At 44.3% G+C, this 25,019-nt stretch overlaps 1 protein-coding gene across 1 annotated transcript; it reads left to right on the top strand.

Annotated features, from left to right (window-relative positions):
• Nucleotides 1–4,687: 4,687 nt before the first annotated feature.
• EIF4EBP1 (eukaryotic translation initiation factor 4E binding protein 1) lies at nucleotides 4,688–16,387 on the top strand. Its single transcript, XM_033949968.1, has 3 exons — nucleotides 4,688–4,992; nucleotides 15,026–15,196; nucleotides 15,761–16,387. Exons 1-3 carry the CDS (start codon nucleotides 4,860–4,862, stop codon nucleotides 15,790–15,792), a joined length of 336 nt encoding a protein of 111 aa, XP_033805859.1. The 5' UTR covers nucleotides 4,688–4,859; the 3' UTR covers nucleotides 15,793–16,387.
• The last annotated feature ends 8,632 nt before the right edge of the window (nucleotides 16,388–25,019 follow it).

Raw genomic sequence — 25,019 nt, 5'->3', positions numbered from 1 at the left:
ACTGTGTGCAATTCTGGTCGCTGTATCTCAAAAAAGGGCGATGAAAATGATAAAAGGGATGGGATGACTTCCTATGAGAAAAGGCTACAGCAGCTAGGGTTTTTCATCTTGGAGAAGAGACAGCTCAGGGGTGTCTATAAAATACTGAGTGGAGTGAAGAAGGTAGATGTGAATCGTTTGTTTACTCTGTCAAAAATACTAGGACTAGGAGGCATGCGATGAAGCTACTAAGTAGTAGATTTAAAACAAACCAGAGAAAATGTTTCTTCATACAACATGTAATTAAACTCTGAAATTCATTGCCGGAGAATGTGGTGAAATCAGTTAGCTAGGCAGAGTTTAAAAAAGGTTTGGATAATTTCCTAAAAGAGAAGTCCATAGGACATTATTGAAATGGCTTGGGGAAATCCACTGCTTATTCCTAGGATAAGCAGTATAAAATCCATTTTACTATTTGGAATCTAGCTAGCTACTGAGTTGGCCGCTGTTGGAAGCAGGATACTGGGCTTGATGGACCTTCAGTCTGTCCCAATATAGCAATTCTTATGTTCTTATCGCCCAGGGCGGTGGCACCCCCCGTTGTGTGCGCACTCTCCTTCCCATTCCCCATACCTTTTTAACTTCTCCGACGCAGGCAGCATGCCCGCGCCGGTGTCAGCTCACCCTTTGACGTCACTTCTTAGGAGCGGGACCATAAAGTGACATGAGAGAGAGTGCCGATGCCAACGCAGGCAGCAATGTTGCTCACAACGGAGAAGTAATAAAGGTACGGGGAAGGCAAGGGGCACAAGCGTGCAGCAGGGGGAGTAGCAGGGGGCAGAGAGGAGGAGGGATGCTGGTGTCCCTAGCAAGATAGTACCCGGGACAGACCCACCCACCCCCCGCCTCCCCTTACTCCACCACTGGATGAGTTATCTAATTACCGACCGATATCCAACATACCATTTCTTGCCAAACTTACGGAAAAAATAGTATTCAATCAGCTTTCAGACTTTTTTGAAAAAACAAATGCGTTACATCCACATCAAACCGGATTCAGAAAATTCCATAATACTGAATACTCCCTGATAGGTTTAACATCCAACATCCAATACTATTTAGACCACCACAGATCTGTTATTTTATTTTCCTTAGATATCTCAGCCGCCTTTGATACAATTGACCACGAACTACTTCTACATCGACTTGAAGAAAAAGGAATAACCGGGAACGTCCTAAAATGGTTCAAATCATATTTCAGCAACCGAACTTCAACTGTTAGATTTAACAATGAAGAATCTTCTAGTTTTACATCAACTTTTGGAATCCCCCAAGGATCCATTCTGTCTCCCCTACTATTCAACATTTTTTTATCCCCACTATTAGAAATTTGTCAGGCAACTGGTTTCATCCCTTTTTCATATGCGGATGACATCCAATTGATTCACCCTGTAGATCCCGAAAGCGATTCTGACATCTTTTCTATTAACCAAAAATTAGAATTAATACATAATTGGCTGAACACAAACAAACTAGCCCTGAACATTAACAAAACAAAATCCATCCTATTTACATGGAAAAAAGACATTTCACTTAAAAAACCTTTCCTTATTAATAACATACCTATCAGCACGGAACCTACAGTTAAAATTCTTGGAGTGCTGTTCGATAATAACTTATCCTACCACGAACACATTTCTTCCATTGTTAAACACTGTTTCTATAAGCTTCGACAGATAAGATCAATCTCCAAATTTCTCTATCCTTCCTCTTTAAAGATATTAATCCATTCATTCATCATAGCTAAAATCGATTACTGTAATTCCCTTTTTCTAAATATCAGCCAAAAGGAAAAAAGAAGACTGCAAATCATTCAGAACACGGCCATAAAGTTAATCTACAATGCAAAAAAATTCGATCATGTCTCCCCATTATTAATTGATGCACATTGGTTGCCAGTTAACCATAGGATCCTCTACAAACTGATGTTCCTAATTTTTAAGTCTCTTACATTTAACGAACCACAATTCATTTTAAAATCACTTATTCCATACAAACCCCAAAGATCCTTACGTTCATCTAGTCAAAATTTATTAACAGTGCCATCATTAAAAGTCATTGGAACAAGAAGAGCAGAGATGTTTACAGTTGCAGGGCCACAATGGTGGAATTCCCTTCCCCATTACATTAGAATTGAAAGCGATATATTAGTATTTAAAAAGCTTTTAAAATCTTATTTTTTTAAGGACGCTTTTGATTTATAATTTAACTAATGGATGCCTAAATCAATTTTACGTAAGAAAAGCTTTGAATAATTTTACCCTACCTCTCGTTCTCTCCTGGTTTTTGTTTTTTCTTCTCCCCCATTGTAACTTTACCCTCTTTCCCTCTTTCTCATGTGAGTCTTTATTGATTTTACTGTAATTATGTCATAGTTTCTATATTATTATGTACATCGCCTAGAATTTCGAAATAGGCGATTCATCAAATGTGAAATAAAACTTGAAACTTGAACTTGAAACTTGGTTCTTATGATGAAAGTATTTCTGTTTTTACAGCGTTTCTCACCAGCACTGAACATTCAGTTGTGTGCAGCTGCCTAAATCTTATACAGTTGTGTGCAATATCACATAAGATGAACTGCATAAAGATAGGGCTGTTTTATGCAGTCACATTATGTAGTTAAGTGCTCCTCCCCCACACCTCCCACAAAATAGCTGGGTTTGTGTTTGGTGGTTAGTGCTGGTTTTCAGTGGCACTAATCATATGCCACTGAATATCAGTGGATTGCCCCATACAAACATTTTACCAGCTGGAAGCCATTCTTGTCAGGTTAAATTGCTCTGAATATTGACCCCTCAATTTTTATCTTCCAGGGAGATTTTTTTAAATGTTTGTATGAAGTGTTCTATTATTCTAAGGTTACAGCCATTGCTGTATCAAAAATATATTTTGTGTCATTTAATGTGCTGGAGAATAAGACCAAGAGAAAGTTAGATGTGGTGGCTTTGAGCTTTCTGGCATTTTCTGAATTATATCATGATGAGATCCCCACAAAGACTACGCTACTGGTTTTGTTCAACAATGAGAGGTTGATAAAAATATGATTTTGAAAGCTTATTTTGGGGAAAAGTAAATATTTTTTTGTGGTCAGTGCGTCAATCTATTTTCCAAAGTATCCAAGGCAACTCAGTTGCAGAGTGTTTACTCCAGGTATAATCTTCTGTGCTTGCCTTGCATACATTAATCTAAGATATCACATAAATGTTTAGTTTCATATAAGGGATCCTATTCATATATCCCCAAATTCTATAAATGGTGACTAAAGTTAAACACATACATCGGTATGCATAGCAGATATGCACACACAACTTAATCAGCGCCGATAAGGAAAGATTAGGTTCTTACCTCGATAATATTCTTTCTGGTAGAAGGGTACATCAGTCTTGACCAATGGGTTATTTTACAATGAGTTGTGCAGAAGACATCATCTGCCTTTTTCGGCTCTTCCTCCTTCCTCAGTGGACTGTGTTGTAGCTCCAGTTTGTCTCAAAGCAGTTATAAACCACTATAAGAGGGAAAATAAGACAGAAGGGTATGGGGAACCTCCCCGAGAAGTCACTTCTGTTCTGCTCTGCAACAATTATTGTTAAACAAACAATGTTAAAAAAAAAAAAAAAAAAAACCCCAGTACGGAAAACAAGGTGGAACAAGTGACCTACCTGCGTGCAACTGGCACTAACACCTGTGGAGCTATCATACTCTCACTTGCCTCTTAATACTAGAGAGATCTCTTTACTAGGGTTATCAGACATCCAGACTGCTTTTCAAAATCTGGCACTGTCCGGGTTTTGAAAAGCTTTCCTTCGCACGGGAGGGCATCTGTGCATGCGTGGATATGACATGATGAACCTCCAAACCAGTGTAATTCAGCCAATAAAGGGGTAATATGTTTATTTACTTATTTGATTTTCTATACTGTTCTCCCAGGGGAGCTCAGAACAGTTTTACATGAATTTATTCAGGTATTCAAGCATTTTTTCCTGTCTGTCCTGGTGGGCTCACAATATCTAATGTACATGGGACACTGGGGAGATTAGGTAACTAGCCCATGATCACAATGAGCAGTGTGGGTTTGAACCCATAACCTTTGGGTGCTAAGGCTGTAGCTTTAACCACTGCACATGTTCCTTACCTGGCATGCATAGACACTAAGAATGATTCAATAAGGTGCGCCTACTTTTATAGAATCACACTTAGCCCCTTGGTAGTTGGCACCAATATTTTAGGACTGATATATAAAATTGGACCCTTAGAAAATTTCTTAGCAGATATAAATTTTATTTGGAAACAAATACTGTGTTAGATAACCAGAAAGGAAGTTGATGCTGCCTTTCCAGTTAACACTCTCCTCTCTAAAACAGGAGACAAACTCAACACTTTGGTAAATCGAATGTTTATTGACTTCCAAAAAAGAAAAAAATATTTGGCATGAGAGACAGCTTTTTCAAAATGATTAGGGGTGTAAGCTCAATGGAAATTACACTTCCCTCAAGGAGTTTGCTCAAGCACCCACCGAGCTGGCTCCTGTGTTCATTGATGAATTCCAAACCCAGAGCTGCCCCAAGGTTTAGTTTTCCCGCCTTCTAACAAGACTACAAGATCCGGCAAAATCTGCGCGATAGTTTAGCTTTCCGACTTCGACTCCCAGCATGCTGGGCGTAGCGCGGTGACGGAGGGTGCGGGCGGCGCTTCCCCCTTGTGTGTGTGTGTGTGTGTGTGTATGTGGTGAGAACGGCGGCGGACGGCGGTGTATCCGGGCACGCAGGCTCCGCCGTTACCGAGTGAGAGTAGAGGGAAGGGGGCAAGGCCGCAGCACCATGTCGGCTGGCTGTCATCGCACCCAAAGTCGCGCCATCCCCACCCGCCGGGTCACTGTCAGCGACGCGGCCCAGCTCCCGCCCGACTACAGCTGCACGCCTGGAGGCACGCTCTTCAGCACCACACCCGGAGGTAAAGAGGGAAGATAACGGAGACGGGACGTGCACCCGAATTATTCTGCTCACCCCCTCGGTCCAGAAACATTAGGCTCTCCACCCCCCCCCCCCCCCGGGAAGAGGAGGAGGGCCGATGACATCTCATTACCACTATAAATTGGGGGTTGGTTGCATTTGCACTAACTCCCCCTCCCTCGGTGCAGCACGATCATGTTTATGTCTTGTGAAATGCAAGGCCCGTTCCGTTTACCCGTTTTTTTCTCGTCCTGTTGCAATAATACAGAGACTGTACATAAGCAGTGCTGAGTCAGACAAGGTCCTCCACCCAGTTCTGTTTCCGATAGGATCTTTTTGCTTAAAAAAAACAAAAACCATTTACTGTGCTATTTTGATTTCTCTGATACATTGGTCTCTTTCACCGCTCCCGTTGTGAAGGCTGTTCAAGATTCCTTGTCAGCATCAAGTACATTTTGCCCTTTGGGCACAGGGCGTGAGAAGTGCACACATGTCCCTCCCTGCAAAAGTCAGCTGCAGAAAAATATGTAGCATTGTTGTGGTGAGAAGATAAGCTTGCAGACAAGATAATTTTTTGAGGGCTAGTTGTGTAGAATAAAAGTCACTGTAAACACTGAATTGGTGTACGTATTTCTAAAATGAAAATCATAACATTGAAAAGCTCTGATACTGTAAAACTTTAGGCAATGGAAGGTTGGCTGGCTACATTGGCTGCTTTTAAAGAGGCTGGTTGTCTGAAAGCATGACTTCTGGATTTTTATCTTCTGCTTGCACCTACCTGTACACCCAGGAAATGATGAAAGATTATTGCTCTCTTGTTATGAATCATAAACCACATGCCTGTATTTAAGGAAGAAATAGGCTATAGTTTTGTTGCAAAATGTAGTAAAAGGGCCTGGCATGCTATGTTTTCAGTTATTTGTGTTTTTCCTGATCTTTTCTAGTTGTCTTTTTTTTTTTTTAATTAAATTTTTAGTATCTATCTTTAGACATGTTGAAGGTTAGGAGTAATTCAATGATATAAATAACCGATTCCCTCCCTATATCGTTTTAAACTTAATATATTATATATAAACTAACTTCGGAAGTGCTCAGAACCTGCAGGTAGAGAAGCTGCAAGATTTATAAACAATAAATAAAAATAAACTTGAATTTCCGATCCTTTAAGGACTTTATTTTATAATTAAAGCCAAAAAAGGGATAACTTATATCATTCAGAAATTTAAATTTTGGTCTGAGTTGGGGAGTAGCCTAGTGGTTATAGTACTAGGCTGGCAATCAGGGAAGCCCAGTTCAAATCCTGTTGCTGGTCCTTGTGATCTTGGACAAGCCCTTAACCCTCTGTTGCCTTGGGTAGGGCAATACCTAGTGTATCTCAATGTAACACATTTGGGGCTATTGCTGAAAAAGGTGTGAGCTAAATCCAAAATAAATGATTGCTTTTGGACACAGTATTTCAGATCCACCTTGATCTTTTGAAAATCCTCTCACAGTCTAACTTGACCTTCCTGGTTAAGTAACTTGGAAATTCCTGGGTTTTTGACATCTTGAATCCCATATTTTTGTCTTCACCATTTGATGATACTAGTTTGAGACTAAAAACGTCCAGGATTCTCTTAATTCAACTAGTTTTTGTCTGTTGTGCTTGTTTAGTTATTGAAGTTTGGGAGGGTTGTGGTTTCTCCTTTATTCCAGTAGCATAGTGTAATTGAAGGCCAAACAAGGAGAAAAGTCTCTTCCTTTTTGAAATTTTTTTTTACTTGCACAGGGTGATACATACTACAGAATGACACGGTGGCGGTTTACCCGCGGCCACCTCATTTTAGCCGCGGGTCACCCACCGAAAACGGGGAAGAAAACTAGCAGTCGCTGCGGCGACGGGGACAAGGCCATTCACCACCCGCGGGGCGGTGAATGGTCTTGTCCCCGCAGTGAGGCATGAAGGATCGCGCGGTCCCCGCAGCTCACACCCGCCTGCCCAATCGATTCTAGTGTTTAGCCAGCTCTCTCCCTTCTCCTCACCTTAGTTTGTAGATTTTCTTTTTTGGCGACCCGCACGCTATCAGAGAGCTCCGCACGCGCGGCTGCTCAGTGTTCAATCTTCTGCTCTGACGCAACCGGAAACAGGAAGTTGCAGCAGAGCAGAAGATTGAACACTGAGCAGCCGCGCGTACGCGGCTCTCTGATAGCGTGTGGGTCGCCGAAAAAGAAAATCTACAAACTAAGGTGAGGAGAAGGGAGAGAGCTGGCTAAACACTAGGATCGATTGGGCAGGCAGGTAGTGGCTGCGGGGACCGTGCGATCGCTAGTGTTCCCGGCTCAAATTGGAAGGAGGGAGTGAAAGGGGAAAGGATTCTGGGCCAAGGGGATGAAGTCGGAAAGAAAAACCCACAGCAGGAAAGAAAGGGAAGGACTGGCAGGTGAGCCAGATGCTAGAAGCAGGGGGGGGGGGGAAGAAAGAGGGAAAAAAGCTAGATGGGGTTGAAAAGAAGAGACACACTGGTATGGAAGAGGAAGATAGGGGAAATCTGGACACAGGAAGGTAACAGAAAGAGGGGAAATTATGTGCATGGGGCATAGGGACAGAGACATAAAGGGGACATGCCATGGGGATGGTATATGGACACAGGGGGGGCAATGACAGATACATAGGGGAGATATTAGAAATGGAGAAAATAGGAGCACAGAAGCGAGATGGTTTGTGGGGATGGGACAGGGACCGAGCTCGCAGGCTCCAGTGGCAAATTACATTGTAACGTGCCATGAAAATAAGAGGGAGGAAGGTAGATAGATAAGCCACGTGAGAGGAGCTGAAGGGTAGTAGAAAGGAACAGATGGTAAAGGAGGGAGGGAAGGGTGGTGGTGGAAAGGAATAGGACAGACATTGAAGGAGGGTGGAGAGGAACAGACCCCAAAGGGAAATGTGGAAGACAGAGTGGGAAGAAGACAGATGCCAGACTATGCGGGAGCGGAGGGAAGAAGATGGGTGCTAGACCAATTGGGGTGGGGGTTAAGGGAGAGGCACAGTAACAGCAAATGGAAGACGCAGAGAGAAGACACACAGTGGATGGAAGGAATTCAATGAGAAGATGTGGAAAGCAGAAACCAGACAACAAAGGTAGAAAAAAAAATTATATTTATTTATTTATTTTTTGCTTTAGGATAAAATAGTATATTAGTTGTGTTGATAAAAATTTATAAACAAAGCCCTGCCAGCTGAACATCTCTTTCTCTAGTTCAGCAGCAAGAACTTTGATTTATAAGAAAGGAATAAGCTAAATATTACAGTACTAAGGCTTATATGGATGCAGCGGGGACGGTGACGGGGCGGTGAATGGGATGGCAGTGGCGGTGACGGGGCGGTGAAAGGGATGGCGGTGACGGTGACAGGGCGGTGAAGGGAACGGCGGTGACGGGGCGGTGCAGAGAATGGTGGGCCGGTGACGGGGACAGATTTTTTCCCCGTGTCATTCTCTAATACATACAAAGGGAAATCACAGCTAAGTGATGGCCATGCACTACCACAGGCCTTGGCTGAGCATTACTTCTGGTGGAATTCGGCATGACTTCACAATGCAGAATTTCCACAGAATTGCACATTCGCACAGAATTCCCTTTTCCCGTGCAGAATCTCGACCATGTCAACATCTTCGGGTCATGGTATCAGCAGCAATTCCCACATGCTGCCTACCGCTAACCCAGAAGTCTCTCCGCCACAAAGGGGAGGTTTCCGGGATAGCTTCAGGCAGCATGTGAGAGTTCCTGCTGATATACCATGACCTGAAGAAACAAGTCTTAGAGTACAGGGGGAAAGAGGAAGGAAAGTTGCTGGCATAGATGGAGGGGAGGTAGATGTGCATTGTGAAGGGAAAGGATGAAATTGCACATAATGGAGGGGAGGAAGGGAGAGAGAGAGTGCATGGAGGGGGAGAGAGAGTTTTGACATAGGGCACAAGGGAGGGAGAGAGATGTTAGACATGGGGGTGAATGACAGGAAGGGAGAGATGTACAGGAGGTGGAGAAGGAGGGAGATGATGGATCCAGGAGCAGAATGGAGTGATAGAAAGATGCCTGGAAATGGGAGTTTGGAAAGAGAGTGGGAGAAATGCTGGACTATTGGGAAGAGTACAGCAGGGAAGAGATAGGGAGATATCAGGCTATGAGGGTGGGGAGGGAAGGAAGAAAGAGCAGATACTAGATTATAAGGGTGGAGGAAGGAAGACACTGAAAATTGTAGAACCCTGAGGGGAAGGAGAGAAGGTGGCTAGGAAACAGATAGGAAGATAGATATAACAGAGGATAGAAATATGGTAATGGAGGTACATTGAAGATGAAAGGGAATAGAAGGCTGTGGAAGGAACGAGACAGGGAATGGGAGAAAAGATGGAAATTTGATAAGTTGCTGAAAAGTAGAAAAGAGGAGAAAGGTATGAAACAGCTAGAAAAGAGCTAAAAATGAATGATCAATATGTCTGAGGCAGGTGTAGTGAGGGAATAGGAAAGACTAATGGATAGCAGCCACTTAGCAGACGACAGGAAAGCAGAAACAAGAAACTGGAACCAACATAATGGAAAAATAAAACATCCAGACAACAAAGGTAGAGGGAAAAAAAAATATTTTAAATGTTTTAAATGGAATATGGATAATAATTAGCAAAAATACTGTTTACATTTTGACAAATAAACTTGCAGAATTTGCTAATTTTTTTATTAAATTCCGTCAGTAGAGCATGTTAGTATGCTTAATGCTGGACTTTGCATACTTTTTGAAGCTGCTTGTCTCGCAGGTGACTAATGTGTGAGAAGTGGCAGGTGCAGATCTGTTTATACCATGCATAGGCTATTGGATTTAGCCTCATGGGAGAATTTCCATGCTATCTTGATGACTGGAAGGGAGTTACTGACTATGTTGAGAATTTGTTGGTTCGGAAAATAAAGTATTCCTCTGTGTAGATATATACAGATCAATTCAGTAATGGTGGTGGATTTATTTAAATGCCAACAGTGGTTGTCCCTCTCCCAGCTGTTTATAGCAGTGATATTCAGCCAGTATAGTAATGGAGTTTTGTTATGGGCATTATTTTGTTCTGTGCTATATTAAACTAAATATGTACTCAAACCAACCCGAATATAAACTGAGGTAACCTTTTTACCCCAAAAAAGAAAGAAAAAAGGTTGACTCGGATATAAACCGGGGGGGGGGGGGGGGGGAGGGAGGGGGTTTAAGAGCCCTGCCCAGCTCTGTCCTGTCCACCCTCTCTCCCGATGCCTTGCAGGCCTCCACTGGGCCTGCCATAAGCCCTGGTGGTACAGCAGTGGACCGGAACAGGAGGGATCCCTCTCGCCTCCTGTACCGGCCTATTCTAACAACTCTCACCTCCCTCCTGCCTCCCTGAGTAGTAAAAAGCGTTCTTTTAAAATCCCTGGTGATCCAGCGGTGAACCGGGGCAGGAGCGATCTTACTAGGCTCCTCCCCCATGCAGTGCCGCTATCTGAATGACTGCCACGAGTTCCTGCGGTCTCACGAGGTTGCCGTGAGAACTTACAGCAGCCATTCAGATAGCAGCTCTGCAAGGGTCAGGAGCATAGGAAGATCGTTCCTGCCCCGGTTCACCACTGGAACACCAGGGATTTTAAAGGTATTTTTTTTTACTAATCGGGAATGTGGGAGGGATGTGAGAGTTCTCTCCTGTAACCACCAGTTCTTAAGCAGGCCCAGTGGTGGCCTGCAACAAGTCTGGGAGGAGGGCAGGTGGGTGCTGACCCAAATATAAACATAACTGATACGATTGAAAACATGTAGCAAAATAACAATGTAGCTGTTTTATCGGGTCTTCAGACTGCCAACCATGTAGCATAACACAATTGGGCTGCAATCCTCATTGGACCCATACTATATATACTCATATTTTATTTCATTCTTCTGTCTCAATTTTTTATCATGAATAAATTATTTTTATCAGCCATATAGATGAACTGAACTTATCTTTTAATGCAGCGTGGCCCCTTCCAAGGACATCGCTCGATGAGGTATGATTGATCAGTACACAGTACACTTCTCCCTCCGAATCCACGGTTTCAGCATCCGTGGATTCGGTTATTCGCGATTTTTTTAAATTTTTAAATTAAAGCTGCATTCCGGACCTTCCACACCTCCCTCACGCTTTTCCCCGTAATCCCTTAAGTTTTACCTGGTGGTCTAGCGGGTTTTCAGGGCAGGAGCGATCTTCCTACACTCCTGCCCCATGCACATCACTCATAGGAAATGGCTGCCATGAGCTCCCGTCGTAGTCTCGAGAGACTATGGGAGCTCACAGCAGCCATTTCCTGAATGATCTGCACAGGGCAGGAGTGTAGGAAGATCGCTCCTGGCCCAAAAACCCGCTAGACCACCAGGTAAGGTTTAAGGGATTACGGAGGACAGCGGGAGAGAGGCGGGGAAGGTCCGGAATGCAGCTTTAATTCCGGGGGAAAGTGGGGGGTGGGTCAGAACCGGCCCGAATATTATTCGCGGTTTCTTAATATTCGCAGGCCAGCTCTGCCCCTACCCCCTGTGAATGTTGAGGGAGAAGTGTATTCTGTTTTACATATTTGCAGTTCATTACTTGTGGTTTATAGAAGCACCAGACCCCAGAAGAAGGTCTTTTGTGACCGAATCACGGCCCGTGTTGGGTCTATACCACAATACATTTACTGTGTATTTTTATGTTGGTTTTTCTGGACTAAGATTGGTTGACTATAAGACTTGAATAAAAGACTTCATCAAGATCATCAGTTCCACAGTTGCTTTTCTGCTTTTTGTGTGGAACCTTTTTGGTGGATTTTTTGCTTGTCTTCTAAACATATACATTGCCATTTGTGATACAGTATCTATCACAAGTCTAAACATCATTTCTTTTAAGTGATGAGCACTATTAGTGGCAACTCTGGACCTATCAATTAAAGGAAGATGCATCATCCCAACCATACACATAGATGAAAGTGTTTGGTTAGGTGATGTCTGCACAATATTCTGGGCATATGATGTACAAAAGGGTTTTGCACAGAAGCTAATGCTGTGAAGAATCTTGAATTAAACATCAACGCACAGTATAGGAAAATCAGTAGTAATGAGGTTTTAGCTATTCTGCCTTGATGCAGAGAAATGCGCAGAAGATTTTAAGGTAAGCACAATGCAGGAACTTGAGCACTAGGTCTGAGTAGGCATAGAAAGGATAGTTTGTCCTTCAGCAGTAGCATATGTGAGGATTTAATGTCTTCCTTTTAACTATGTTTCTCCCCCTCCCCCATACCACCAATTCCTGGTGGTCTAGTGCAAAGGTTCTCAACACACGGTGTGCGTACCCCAAGGGGTACACATACCATTTTCAGAGGTTATGTGGCGCCGGAGCTGTATGTCTCCCACCATCCCGTATCTCCCGCCTTCCTAGTATTCTCTTCCCAGCCTCCCCCAGACAAGCAGCAGCAGCTCACTGTGCTTTTAACTTCCTCACACAGCTGCAGCTAGCGTTAGTTTAGCCTGCGATTCCATCAAGCAGCCTTGGAGCCTTTGCTAGGCCAGCCTGCCTCCAACGAAGGAGGAAGCTGCATCATTGGAGGCAGGCCAGCCTAGCAAAGGCCTTGAGGCTACCTGATAGAACCGCGGCTAAATTAACGCTAGTGGCAGCTGTGTGGAGAAGTTAAAAGCACACAGTAAGCTGTTTCTAGGGAGAGGAGAGGTACTGCTGGACAGGGGAGGAGGAAAAGGGATGGGAGAAGAGGTACTGCTGGACATGGGGAGGGAAAGAGAAGGGAAAAGTACTGCTGGCATAGGGAGAGGTGCTGCTGGACGGGGATAAGGGGAAGGAAAGCTGCTGCATGCTGGAGGGGAGAGAGCATATTGGGATTGGGGGAGGGAAGGAAGGAAGGAAAACTTGCAGGAGGAGTGAGAGTGTTGAGAGAGGGAGAAAAGGACATGGGGTGGAGGAGAGGGAGAAATGATGCATGGAACATGTTAGTTGTGATTGGTGTTGGGGAGAGATGGACTGGGGTGGAAAGGAGGGATGTCGCACTTGAGGGAAGGGGCAAGGAGAAAGAGGAAAAGTGTGCAGGAGACAGTGTTGGACTCATAGAGAGAGGGGGGAGGGAAGAAGAAATGTCACGAAGGGGAGAGGGCAGAGAGTGAAAAGTTGGACTCATGGAGGGAGAGAGAAATGTTGGTTGGGGAGGGAATAAGGACTGGAGGAAGCGTGCAGGAGGCAGAGAGAAAGAAATGTTGGACTGGTGGAAAGGAGGTAGAAATGTTGAACTGGGAGGCGGGCTAGAAAAGAGGAAGAGAGGGGAGATGTTGGACTGCAGGGGGCAGAAAGAATGAAGGGAGAGAGAAATGTTACACCGGGGGGGGGGTGAGATGCCAGACCAGGGAATGTAAGGGAAGGAGGGGAATCTGGTAGCGCTATAGAAATTAATAATAATAGTAGTAGAGTGAGATGTCAGACCACTTGGGGGGGGGGGGGAAGAGATGGACTACTGGGCGGGGGAGGGAAGGAGAGAAATGTCAGACAATGGAAACAGGAAGGGAAGACATGGAAAAGTAGATTTTGAGAAGAAAGTATAAAAATGGAAAAATAATTGAATGTTAAAAATTAATGCCAAAGATGGATGGAGGGCGTCTTTTTTCAACATCAAGTGTGTAGACTAGAGAATGACACGGGGAAAAAATCTGTCCCCGTCACTGCCCCGTCCCCGGCTCACCGTCCCCTTCACCGCCCCGTCACCGTCACTGCCATCCCATTCACCGCCCCGTCACCATCACTGCCATCCCATTCACCGCCCCGTCACCGTCCCCGCAGCATCCATATAAGCCTCAGTACTGCGAAACACCATGAAGACAGAAGAGAGTCCTTCCACTACTACTACTGCACTGAGAATCTGTTTCGGTGCCTCTGCCCTGTAGTAAAAACAGAACATAAAATAAATCAATTGGCTTGTCCTCCCTTGCAATGATGTGTCCCCATGGAGATTTCCTGTTTTGAGTTATTTTGTCCCCCTCAGTACTGTCTTTGAAGCAGATACTTACCTCAGACTCAAAGATGGAGTTATTTACCCTCTGAAGATGAGAGTGGGTCCCCTCCCCAGCTCACCTAGTTTAAAGCCTTCCGGAGTAGGCGAGCTAGATGTCGTCCAAAGACATTCTTCCCTCTTCTGGTCAAGTGTAACCTATCTGATCCCTGTAGTCCTTGAAGTGCCTCTCCGTGGTCTAGGAAGCCGAAGTTCATCTCTTTGCACCATCTGCGTAGCCACTCGTTAGTCCTCTGGATACGTTCTTCCCTAGCTCTCCCCTTGTCTCTCTGGGAGGATGGAGGAGAAGACCACCTGTGCTTCCATCTGCTTCAGCTTCTCACCCAGGGCTCTAAAGTCTTCAGGTATCTTCTCTGGAGAGTTCATGGCGGTGTCGTTCGACCCGTGGATAAGAAGCATCGGGAAATAGTCTTGGGGCTTGATCAGTCTTCCTAAGCAGGTGGTGACATCTCGGATCCTGGCTCCTGGCAAGCAGCAAACTTCTCTTGATTGTGAATCTGGTCTACAAACTGGTCCCTCAATACCCCGCAGCAGGGAGTCCCTGATGATAACCACTCTGCGCTTCTTGGGGAGGGTGCTGATCTGTATCTTCTGGAGCTGGGGTCTTTGCTGGAGCTGGGGTCTTCCTCTGGGCCTCAAGATCACACTCCTGGATATCGGGCCCAGTGTGTTTAAACGTTCTAAGATAGGACTCGTGACTAAGAAATATTATTTTACAAGTGCTTTTTTAAAATCTGTATGTGGTACTACATATACTTTTGCTTTCTTTTATAGCATTTATTGGTGTGTTTCAGGAATATTAGCTTTCAAGGTTTTTTGTTCCATAATTTAATTTCTTGGCAATATGATGCAGGCCACCTGCTCATTAGTGTGGCTCTGTGTAGAACTGGAGATTGATGCTAGATATTGGCAGGACACAATAAGTAATCGTGATTTCAAAGACTGATCTTTCTCCAATTTTCTGAATCTTATAGGTACAAGAATTATTTATGACCGTAAATTCCTGATGGAGTGCCGTAATTCTCCTGTTGCCAAAACTCCACCCCGTGACCTTCCCAACATTCCGGGTGTTACCAGCCCAAACACAGAGGTGCCTAAAGTGGAAACAAACCACATCGTCAATCATGAGGAGAAACAAGGCCCTGGTAAGTTAAATTACGTTGGCACCAGCTTGCTTGAGAGATGAGATTATTGCATTGACCTTGGATATTGATGGATGAAATTTAAAAATTGTTCAAATCTAGGTTGATGTAACGCATAAAAAAAGAGATAATCATGCAGTATGTACGTGTCTAGCCAGGTTGTTAAGAAATGCCTGAACTTTAGTTGAATTAAGGGCATGGCCTTGAATGTAGTGACAACAGTAATAAGTATTAGTTTAAAATTTATATAATTTTATAGAGAAAATTTCCTGCTTCAAAATTCAACACTGGGCTCATTTTAATAATGTATATTAGCAGATTAGTGCACGCTAAGTGCCAGGAACCCTATTTTATTACTATGGGCTTCTTAGCATTTAGTGTTAAGTGAATTGTGAGTGCACCCCTGTAGAAGGCCACTGTGCAGGTGTATACAATCAACACAAAATCATGCATAAAAACACCTTTATAGTGAATTTGCACATCAAATGAACATGAGCAGAAGTGCACGCACACATATCTAAGAAGAACTGTTTGTTTACTTGTCCTGTTTCTGGTTTTTTTTAATAGGAGAAGATGCACAGTTTCAGATGGATATTTAACACCTCCATTGGAAATGGGCTAGTATGCTTTGTCCTGTAAAGAGTGGACCTCAGTCTGTGGATTCTCACCAGCTAGGCTGTTTAAGTTGGCCTGTGATTTTTTTTTTTTTTTTCTTTTTCCCCCTCCCCCCCCTTTTCTGTTTTTTCTTTCTATGTGACTTCACTTTTCACCACAGACAATCCATTCATTTCCAGTCCTGAGACAAAAGTCCGTTGGAGTTGCAAGATTACTGACTGATTCATGTGGGTATACATAGGTGATGGGAAACTTGCTGGCAATGGACTACACACAGTAACAGAGAAATGCCTCTCCTTTTGGTTTATTTTGTTTTCACATTTATCTGCCTTTATTGATCAGTGTTGATCAGCGTGTGTCGGCACTGCAGAGAGTTAAATGTTCTGTTCAAGAAATAGAATTCCTAATTGAGTCTCTGGGTCTGGAGGTTAATGCAATAAATTTGGTGGTGGATTTTTTTGTTTTGTTTTTACTTTTTGGGAGGGGATAGTTTGCTGAGAAGTTTGCCTTAAAAGGGACACTGTATAATGGGAGTTTGAAAATCTCTCAATAAAATGAAATCATGTTATCCTACTGTTACTGTTTTTATCTTTTTTAGCTAACCCTTTTGTGTATGTTTGTGTGTATGTATGTATAGCCTTCTGGCTGAGACTTTTTGGGTTGGGTTGGGTTTGGAGAAAAAAGCTTGAGATTGATAGATTGAGATAAGATTTTCAGATTCCCATTTTACCCAACTCAGGGCAGGATGCACAAAGCTCCTACACACGGTAAAATAACTGGTGGGAGCGATTTTTGTGTTACTGATGATGCTCAGCACAATATCATGCAAATTATATGCATACTATTCGTGTGGTGAATTGCCAGTAAAAGGGGAGGGGGACTGTGCCTGGTGCTTGCTCAGAAGAGCAATCGCTATTCACAGCTCTTCCCCTATCAAGTTACTCACTCTGCCCTGATCAACTGAGCTGTCACCAGCTGTTCGGGGCTTCCTCTGCCAACTCAGTTGCTAACAGCTGAGCCGGCAGGAGAAGCCCCGAAGTCACCACTGGCTTTGGGAAGTCCAGTGGCTCAGCCTATCAAGGAAGGGAGAGCAACTTTTTTTTAATTATTATTTTTAAAAGGGCACATTTGTGCCCATTAAATTTTTTTAAAAAGGTTGGGGTGGGATGATCCCCACCCCCTATATTGGGCCCCCGACACCCCTGCCCTTTAGAAAAAAAAAAAGGTTGGAGGGATGTCCACTCCCTCCTGCCTCTGAGGCTTCCTCTTCAAAATGGGAGGGGCCTGAGTCAATCAGGATCTTGGGCCCCTCCCAGTGCATCCCAGGATGTACCGAAAAGGGTCAGAGCCGCCATTTTGAAAAGGCGGCTCCAGAGGCAGGAGGGAGTGGGCATTCATCTTGCCTGTTGTCAGAGTAAAGGGGGGGTAGTCAGGGGGCCCAGACCTTCGGCAGGAGGCAGTGGGCATCCCTCCTGCCAATTTTTAAAGGATGGGGTGTTTGGGGGGCGGGTTCGATGGGAGATGGGACGTCCCTGCTTTTTTTTATAGTTTAAATTTTTTTTTTTTTTTTAATGGGAGCAGCTACTGTGCATGTATTGTGTTCTACACAACACATGCACCTAAGCTCCTGAGCTGCTGGAAATTTTCTGCACAAATTATTCGGTACAGGGGGGACACTGAGTGTAGTGCATGTGCATCACAAGGAGAACTCAGAATACTAATGAGTTCCTTGTAATGCACTTGTATAGGGATCTCTGTGGCTGCTACAACAATCGGTAGCACCAACAGAGAACCCTATTGTGCATCAGCTAGAGAGCTTTCCGTGACAGTAAGATTGCTTTAACAAGTCTTACTGCTACAGAAAGCTTTTGTGCATTGGGGCTTCAGTCAGTATTACAATGAGGGCTACATTAAATACCTGACCTTTTAATAATAGGATTCCTATTTTTCATGAGAAAAAGAGTTACTATTGGAAGAAAAGATTTCCCACTAATCTGTCAGAAATGTAAGAAAATCAGATGCATATTGCATGGAATAAAGAACAGATGTGCATTCTTTCATGTGTCTCATTTAACTTGATTTGTTAATGATGACAAAAGACTGTTTAATATGCTACCTTGTTATGTTTTTTCCCTCATCTATCAGAGAGCTGGACAACCTATAGAACTTTTAGTAAGACCATGAAAACCTTCCTCTTCACAAATCCAGCTAAATCAGAGATCTCAAAGTCCCTCCTTGAGGGCCGCAATCCAGTCAGGTTTTCAGGATTTCCCCAATGAATATGCATTGAAAGAAGTGCATGCACATAGATCTCATACATATTCATTGGGGAAATCCTGAAAACCCGACTGGATTGCGGCCCTCAAGGAGGGACTTTGAGACCCCTGTGCTAAATGATCTCAGATAAACTCATCAACTAGGCCATAACACTAAGTTCCTCACCAAAGCATGTATAGTTAGAGTATCTCAGATGTTTATATCTACTACAGCATGTATAGTAAATTAATATACCTCAGTTGTTTATTTCTACTATAACATATATTGTATCTCAGATGTTCTCTATTTACCATAACTCAATCAATGTACCACTAGCTTTCCAAATACGTCTTGTCCATATTTGTCTTGAGTATACTGTGTATGTACTCCTGTAACCCTTTCTGGGCTTTTTGGGGAGGACAGAATAAATAAATTAATTAATTATACAATCTCCATTCACAGAATGATCTGGATCAGGCAGTGGGCAGGAGATTTGGCATCTAAAGCTACTTTGAGCAGAGGACTCCTTTTAAGGGGTAAATGCTCTTTGGCAAAGGACTGAACAACCTGATGATAAGTGTAATGGACTTGACAGATAGTAAACCAATTGTGGTTCTGTTTGTAGCTACAGAAGGCTGCATTATGGGTCTAAGGGATCCTTGTCAAAGATCCTATCAAGGATCTAGACAAAGATTTAGTAGCTCCAGGAGAGCTCATACATCCGGCTCACACGCAGCAACCAATTCTAAGAAGTCCCAATGATGCCAGGTCAGCCTCCAAGCTCCACTGCATAGGAGAAAGACTTTTGGAGTTCTGGGAGACTTGGGCACAGATTTATTCAGAGTAGTGGGTTCTGGACATAATTCGAGAAGGCTACAAACGCGAACTTTATCGCCCACTCCAGTGGGAAGACTGGAGAAGGCTGCCACGGTCAGAGTGATGATGCAAAGACTGTTACAATTTGGAGCCATTTCCAGACACAGACTTGGGCTCAGGGAGATACTCTATGTATTTAATCGTGCCCAAGAAGGACTCAGATGATAGGAGGCCAATCCTAGATCTCAAGGTGGTCAATGCATCGTTGGAAAGTTCTCATATTCCAGACAGAAACTGTGAGATCAATCATTGCTTCAGTGGCTTCGGGTGAACTTTTGGCCTCACTGGATCTGACAAAGGCTTACTTGCATATTCCCAGATCACAGAAAATTTATCAGGTTTCATGTGCTAGAGAAGCACTTTCAGTTCTCAGCACTGTCTTTCAGGTTGGCCACTATGCCACGCACCTTCACCAAAGTAATGGTGGTGGCAGCAGCCCACCTGCACAAGGCTGGAATCCAAGTTCATCCTTACTTGGACGATTGGCTGATCAGAGCACTGTCCTTACTGGATCTCGTGTAGATTATCAATTTCAGAAAGAGCCACCTGTAACCAATTCAGGGAAAGATTCTCAAATGTTTACTGTAAAATCTGATGGGCCACTGTTGTGTTCACTACTGTAACGATTTCAAAAACGCAAGACATTCTTAAAAAAATGTGCATGCAAATGAGGTTTGTGGATGGTCACTAAATTTGCATGTGCCCATCGCTGGTGATGGCAGTCGGCATATGTGCAAAATAAATGCACAAATTAAAAAAAAACAACCAAATTGAAGATCGGCAGGAGGGATGCCCACTCCCTCCCGCCGCCAAAATCGTGATACCAACTCCTGCAGCCAAGTAACCCCCCAACATCCCCCACCCAGCAGCGGGAGAGATGCCCGCTCCCGCCACCATCGCCTCCGATGACCTCCTGCCCCCCCCTTTGTTTATGAAGTCTGGCTATAAAGGGTTATCTACCCCCTCAGGCCAGCAGGCCCGCCTCTTCAAAATGACAAGTCTTTCCCTCCCCGGTGCATCCTGGGATGGGCCTAAGGCTCTGAATGGCCTGGGTTGCTTAAGGCCCCTCCCATGGGTGGGAACATAGACATCTAGGCAAATCAGAGCCTTAGGCCCCTCCCCGTCCTAAGGCACCAGGGAGGGGAATGCCTGCCATTTTGAAGAGGCGAGCCATCCCTCTGGCTGGACTTTGTAAACAAAACAAAGGGTTGGGGGTATTGGAGGTACGATGGCATCGGCAGGAGAGAATGGGGGGATTGCTTTGTGGTGGGAAGGAGTTTGCATCTCTCCCACTACTGGGGTGTGTCAGGGGTTGATTCATGGTGACGGGAGGGAGTGGGCATCTCTCCTGCTGCCGAAGGATTTTTTTTTTTGAGGGGGGGAGAGTTGCTTGGCAGCAGCAAATATTTTTGGCAGGTCTGAACTGTCAAGCCTTACTTTCCTGTCAGTGCCTGAGCCAATCGGGGCTCAGGCAGTGACCAGAAAGTAAGACTACGACAGCGTAGACCTGCCGGAAAATTTTGCTCGCAAATGTAGGACAGCGAGGTTAGAGAATCATCCAGCAATAATAGAGAATCACATGGAGTTCTTCTTTAAATAGTAATAACCTCATTGTAATACATTTGCATGGCAGAGTTGGAGACTGCTAGGAAGCTCAGAAAAGACCATAGTAAGCCGTTTTGATAATCCGCTACTAAAATTCATGGATGCTAAACCAGCTGGAACCAGTTTAGCGACCACGTTAAAGTTTTGAGAGTCTTCCCCTCAGTGTCTGGAGTATCTGGGAATCTTGTTCAACATGGCAGAGGGCCAAGAGTTTCTTCCAGTGCCACACAAACTGAAGCTCAGATGCCAGATCCTAGATAATCTTGGCAAAGCCAGCTCCTACGGATTTGACTTTACTTGCTTGTTCTGGGGGCTATGGTGGCGACCATAGAGGTGATTCCATGGGCAAGAGTGCACCTGCGCCCCCTACAGAGTTCACTGCTGGCACGTTGGTGTCCTCGGTCGGACTCACTCCAGAAGGAGATAACCTGAATGACAGAGGCATGATGGAGAATGGCAGCTCTGGCCAGAGTCGTTATCCAGAGGCCTTCCTCTCCACATAGTTGTGGGTGATACTAAGGCTGCCATTGCAGAAAACATGATCCATCAACAGACTGAATTGAGACATTTGGTTAGCTCTCTCCTTTTCCATACATGGCTGAAAGGCAAAGCAGTCATAGTAATCTCAGACAATGCTACAGCTGTGGCTTGTGGCAACAGAGTTCTTTTCTGAAACTGCATGCCCAATTGTTTTGGTGAGTGGAAATCCTCCTGAAGGCGATAACTGGTACACGTGGGAGTGGACAATGTCCTAGCTGACTACCTCAGCAGGTGAACACTGGATCCAGGGGAATGGGAATTGTCCCAAAGAGCATTCAGCTGCATTGTGAGCACCCAACATTCAGTCTCATGGTGTTGGTGGACAAAAATGTCTCTCAGTTTTTCAGTTGAAGATTCAAGTCAGGAAGAGTTGGAATGGATGCTCTCGTGCAACCTTGGCCAACATGAGAACTGCCGTACGTGTTCCCACCATGACCAATGATAGGCCAAGTCATTTGCAGAATAGTGACCCATCGGAAGATTGGTAGCCCTCGTAGCCTCGGATTGGTCTTGTCACCCATGGTATGTGAAACTGGTCCACTTGCAGCGGGACAGCTGTCTCAAACTATTGCTGCATCTCGGTATTGTGTCACAGGGGCCCATAGTATTAGACAATCCCTAATACTATAGTTATGGCTTGGCTATTGAGCGCACAACCTTAGCATGGCAAGGATATTCAGAGATGGTGACTCTCAGTTCTAGAAAGCCAACAACCGTGGCGGCCTATGCTAAAGCATGGAATCTACATAGACAATGGGTGATGGAGAAGAATTAAGCAGAGGGGAGGGGGATAATACTACTGGCCATAGGGATGATGAAGTGCTAATTGGATTATGCAATACTAATGGGTGAGTTGAATTACCACAGTATTGAATAGGTAAATGTCACATGAGAAAATAGAAACTTGATGGTAGATAAAGGCCAAATTGCCCATCTAGTCTGCCCATCCACAGTAACCATTATCTCTTTCTCTCTCAGAGATCCCACACCGTCTTGAATTCAGACATGGCACTTCTTCCGGGAGACTGTCCCACCCATCTACCACCCTTTCTGTAAAAAAGTATTTCCTTAGATAACTCCTGAGCTTATCACCTCTTAACTTCATCTTATGCCCTCTCATTCCAGAGCTTCCTTTCAATTAAAAGAGACTTGACTCAAGCGCATTTACACCACATAGGTATTTAAATGTCTCTATCATATCTCCCCTCTCCTGCCTTTCCTTTCTAAAGTATATAGATTGAGATCTTTAAGTCTGTCCCTATATGCCTTATGATGAAGATCACACACCATTTTAGTAGCCTTCCTCTGGACTGACACCATCCTTTTTATATCTTTTTGAAGATGCGGTTTCCAGAATTGTGCAAAGTATTCTAAATGAAATCTCACTAGAGTCTTATACAGGGTCATCAATACCTCCTTTTTCCTACTGCCAATACCTCTTCCTATGCCTCCTAGCATCCTTCTAGCTTTCGCCATCACCTTTTCAACCTGCTAAGGAAAGGAAAGTAAAGATATTAGATCAGCAATTCCCAAACTGGGTTGCAACCCCAAATGGAGTTGCAAAATCTTTGTTTGAAATCGCAGCATCAAAAAAACCCAAAACAAAAACCCCCCACACACACACCTAAAGCGAGTGGTATCTCTTGTGAGTGGTAGGGCTGCTGCAGCAATGCTGATACAACAAGTTGGTCACGTATGAATGAAAGTGATAAAGATGAAATTGCAATTCTAATTCTGCTGGCAAATGGTGGCATTGTCTAAAAGTGTTTGAAGAGCATTGTTCTAGGCAAAATAAATGACTGCTTCACAGAGCAGCTGATTTAGCAACCAACAATAGAGGGAGATATTTTAGACCTAGTAGCCCTTAGTTGGAACACAGGGTTTGGTGTATTTACTAACACTATTGGGACCACTTGATAATAGTGATCATAATTTATGGGAGGACGCAAAAGGTCCCAAAATCCTTGGGACCAGGCATATTTTAGTTTTTGGAACTTTTTAGATTTTGGAATGGTAATGTTAAGTCAGAAAAAGACACACCATAAGACCAAAAAAATTGCCACCAGACTTTATTTCAAAATAAGGCAAATATTAAACATTCCAAGCACTTAAAACTCAAACATGTTCCACCTGGATAATGACAGAGACAGAATTTGTCCCCATCCCCTCAGTTACTGGTGGGAAACCATCCCCAAATCATATCTTTAAGGAGAGAGGGAAGAATGTATGAATGAGCACAGCCACTGACCCTCAAGCCTTGCATTAAAGAATGCTGGTGTAGAAGGACTGAAGTTGAGATAGACACTAAAGAATGAAACGGGATGGTTTCCTGCAGTTATCCAACTATAAGATTGGAGCAATACCTTCAAACAAAAAATGAAGTGTCAAATTTTGGTTTTTGGAATTTTAGATAAAGGATCTTGTACCTGTGTTTCAAAGGGAAACAATGATGCACAAAGCTCTGTCAAAAGAAGACAAAAGAGGCAACCCGTGATGCTCAATCTGTTTATTCACTGTTAAGACCCGACATGTATGTGTTTCGGCCATAAGGCCTGCCTCAGGAGTCTTGTTTCCAATGAAGTGCAATTTATTGCATGTCTTATCTAAAAAGTTGGTAATTAAGACACTGTTAGAAGCCTGATCGCTATACTGGCAACAAACTCACGCATCTATGTGTTGGGTCTTAACAGTGATTAAACAGATTGAGCATCACAGGTTGCCTCTTTGTTCTACCTTGAGGAGGTAGAATCTCCTATATTCGTGTAGCACAAAGCTCTGTCGCCATGGTAAAAAAAAAAAAAAATACCATGGTGGGAACGATTTTTGTTTTATCCCAGGACAAGCAGGCAGCATATTCTCAACATGTGGATGACATCACCGACAGAGCACCTAGCGGACGTTTACGCAAGAAGGCTTGCTTGAAGACCGTCAAGCTTGTGATTGGCCCGCGCATACCCCTCCCGCCCGACCTAGGGCATGCATCTCCTCAGTGTGGCCTCAGTTCTATGTTTTCCGCGGAGCCAGAAGCACTGCTCCATTGCTTCATCTTCGAGTCAGAAGATGATATCTTCTGGCTCATGGGACCCTCGACCACCAGAGGGCATCCGCTGAAAATCAGGGGAGGGAAGTTTCATGGCGACTCCAGGAAGTACTTCTTCACCGAAAGAGTAGTGGATCATTGGAACAGACTCCCACTCCAGGTGATAAAGGCCAGCAGCGTGACGGATTTTAAGAGAAAATGGGATACTCACGTGGGATATTTAAGGGAGTAAATTCAGGGGAGGGGATACTTGGAATGGGCAGACTTGGTGGGCTATAGCCCTTTTCTGCTGCTTTTTTCTATGTTTCTATGATCTCATTGTCCCTCTTACACCGCGGCTTATTTGGTTACTTTCAGTTAAGTCGCTGTGCCCGCATCTTTATTTTTCTTTTTTTTTCTGTTCGAGTATTTTTGACCGGGATCCCCGGTCTTGTTCTGGCCGCCTGGCCTCGTGGGGCCGCGGCCATCCTTTGTCTTATGTCCCGGCCTTGTTCCGGGTTTAAAAACTGTACTAAGTGCAACCGGGTTATCTCCATCACCGACCCTCATCGCTGGTGTGTGGAGTGCCTGGGTGCAGAGCACCACGCTGAGTCTTGCCCACGTTGCGCGACTTTGCAACCGCGGGTTTTTTGTCGGAGGGTGGCCAAGATTTTTCAACTCTTTGGCCCCATGGATCCTGCAGGACAGGCCTCAATCTCGGCCTCGGCACCCTCGTTGGGTGCCTCGACCTTGAAGTTCTCAGCCTCGAAGTCCCCCTCGGCCTCGAAGGCTCCGGCCTCGACTACACTGGCCTCGGGTAAGTCTCCTCCTGCCTCCTCAGGTGTGCTGGCAAAGAATCCTGCCTCAGAGTCTCATGTCAGTGCCGCCTCGTCGGCGGCTTCGAGCCATCATTCT

Source organism: Geotrypetes seraphini, chromosome 6 (assembly GCF_902459505.1).
Source record: "Geotrypetes seraphini chromosome 6, aGeoSer1.1, whole genome shotgun sequence".
NCBI lineage: Eukaryota > Metazoa > Chordata > Amphibia > Gymnophiona > Dermophiidae > Geotrypetes > Geotrypetes seraphini.
The sequence above is the reverse complement of the archived record's forward strand: the minus strand, read 5'-3'. Positions and strand labels throughout refer to the sequence as shown.

Excerpts from the sequence above, each read along its gene's own strand:
- EIF4EBP1 (XM_033949968.1), top strand. The coding sequence starts at position 4,860 with ATGTCGGCTGGCTGTCATCGCACCCAAAGTCGCGCCATCCCCACCCGC. Across the intron at positions 4,993-15,025 it reads CTTCAGCACCACACCCGGAG|GTACAAGAATTATTTATGAC; the intron begins GTAAAGAGGGAA and ends TGAATCTTATAG. Across the intron at positions 15,197-15,760 it reads TGAGGAGAAACAAGGCCCTG|GAGAAGATGCACAGTTTCAG; the intron begins GTAAGTTAAATT and ends TTTTTTTAATAG.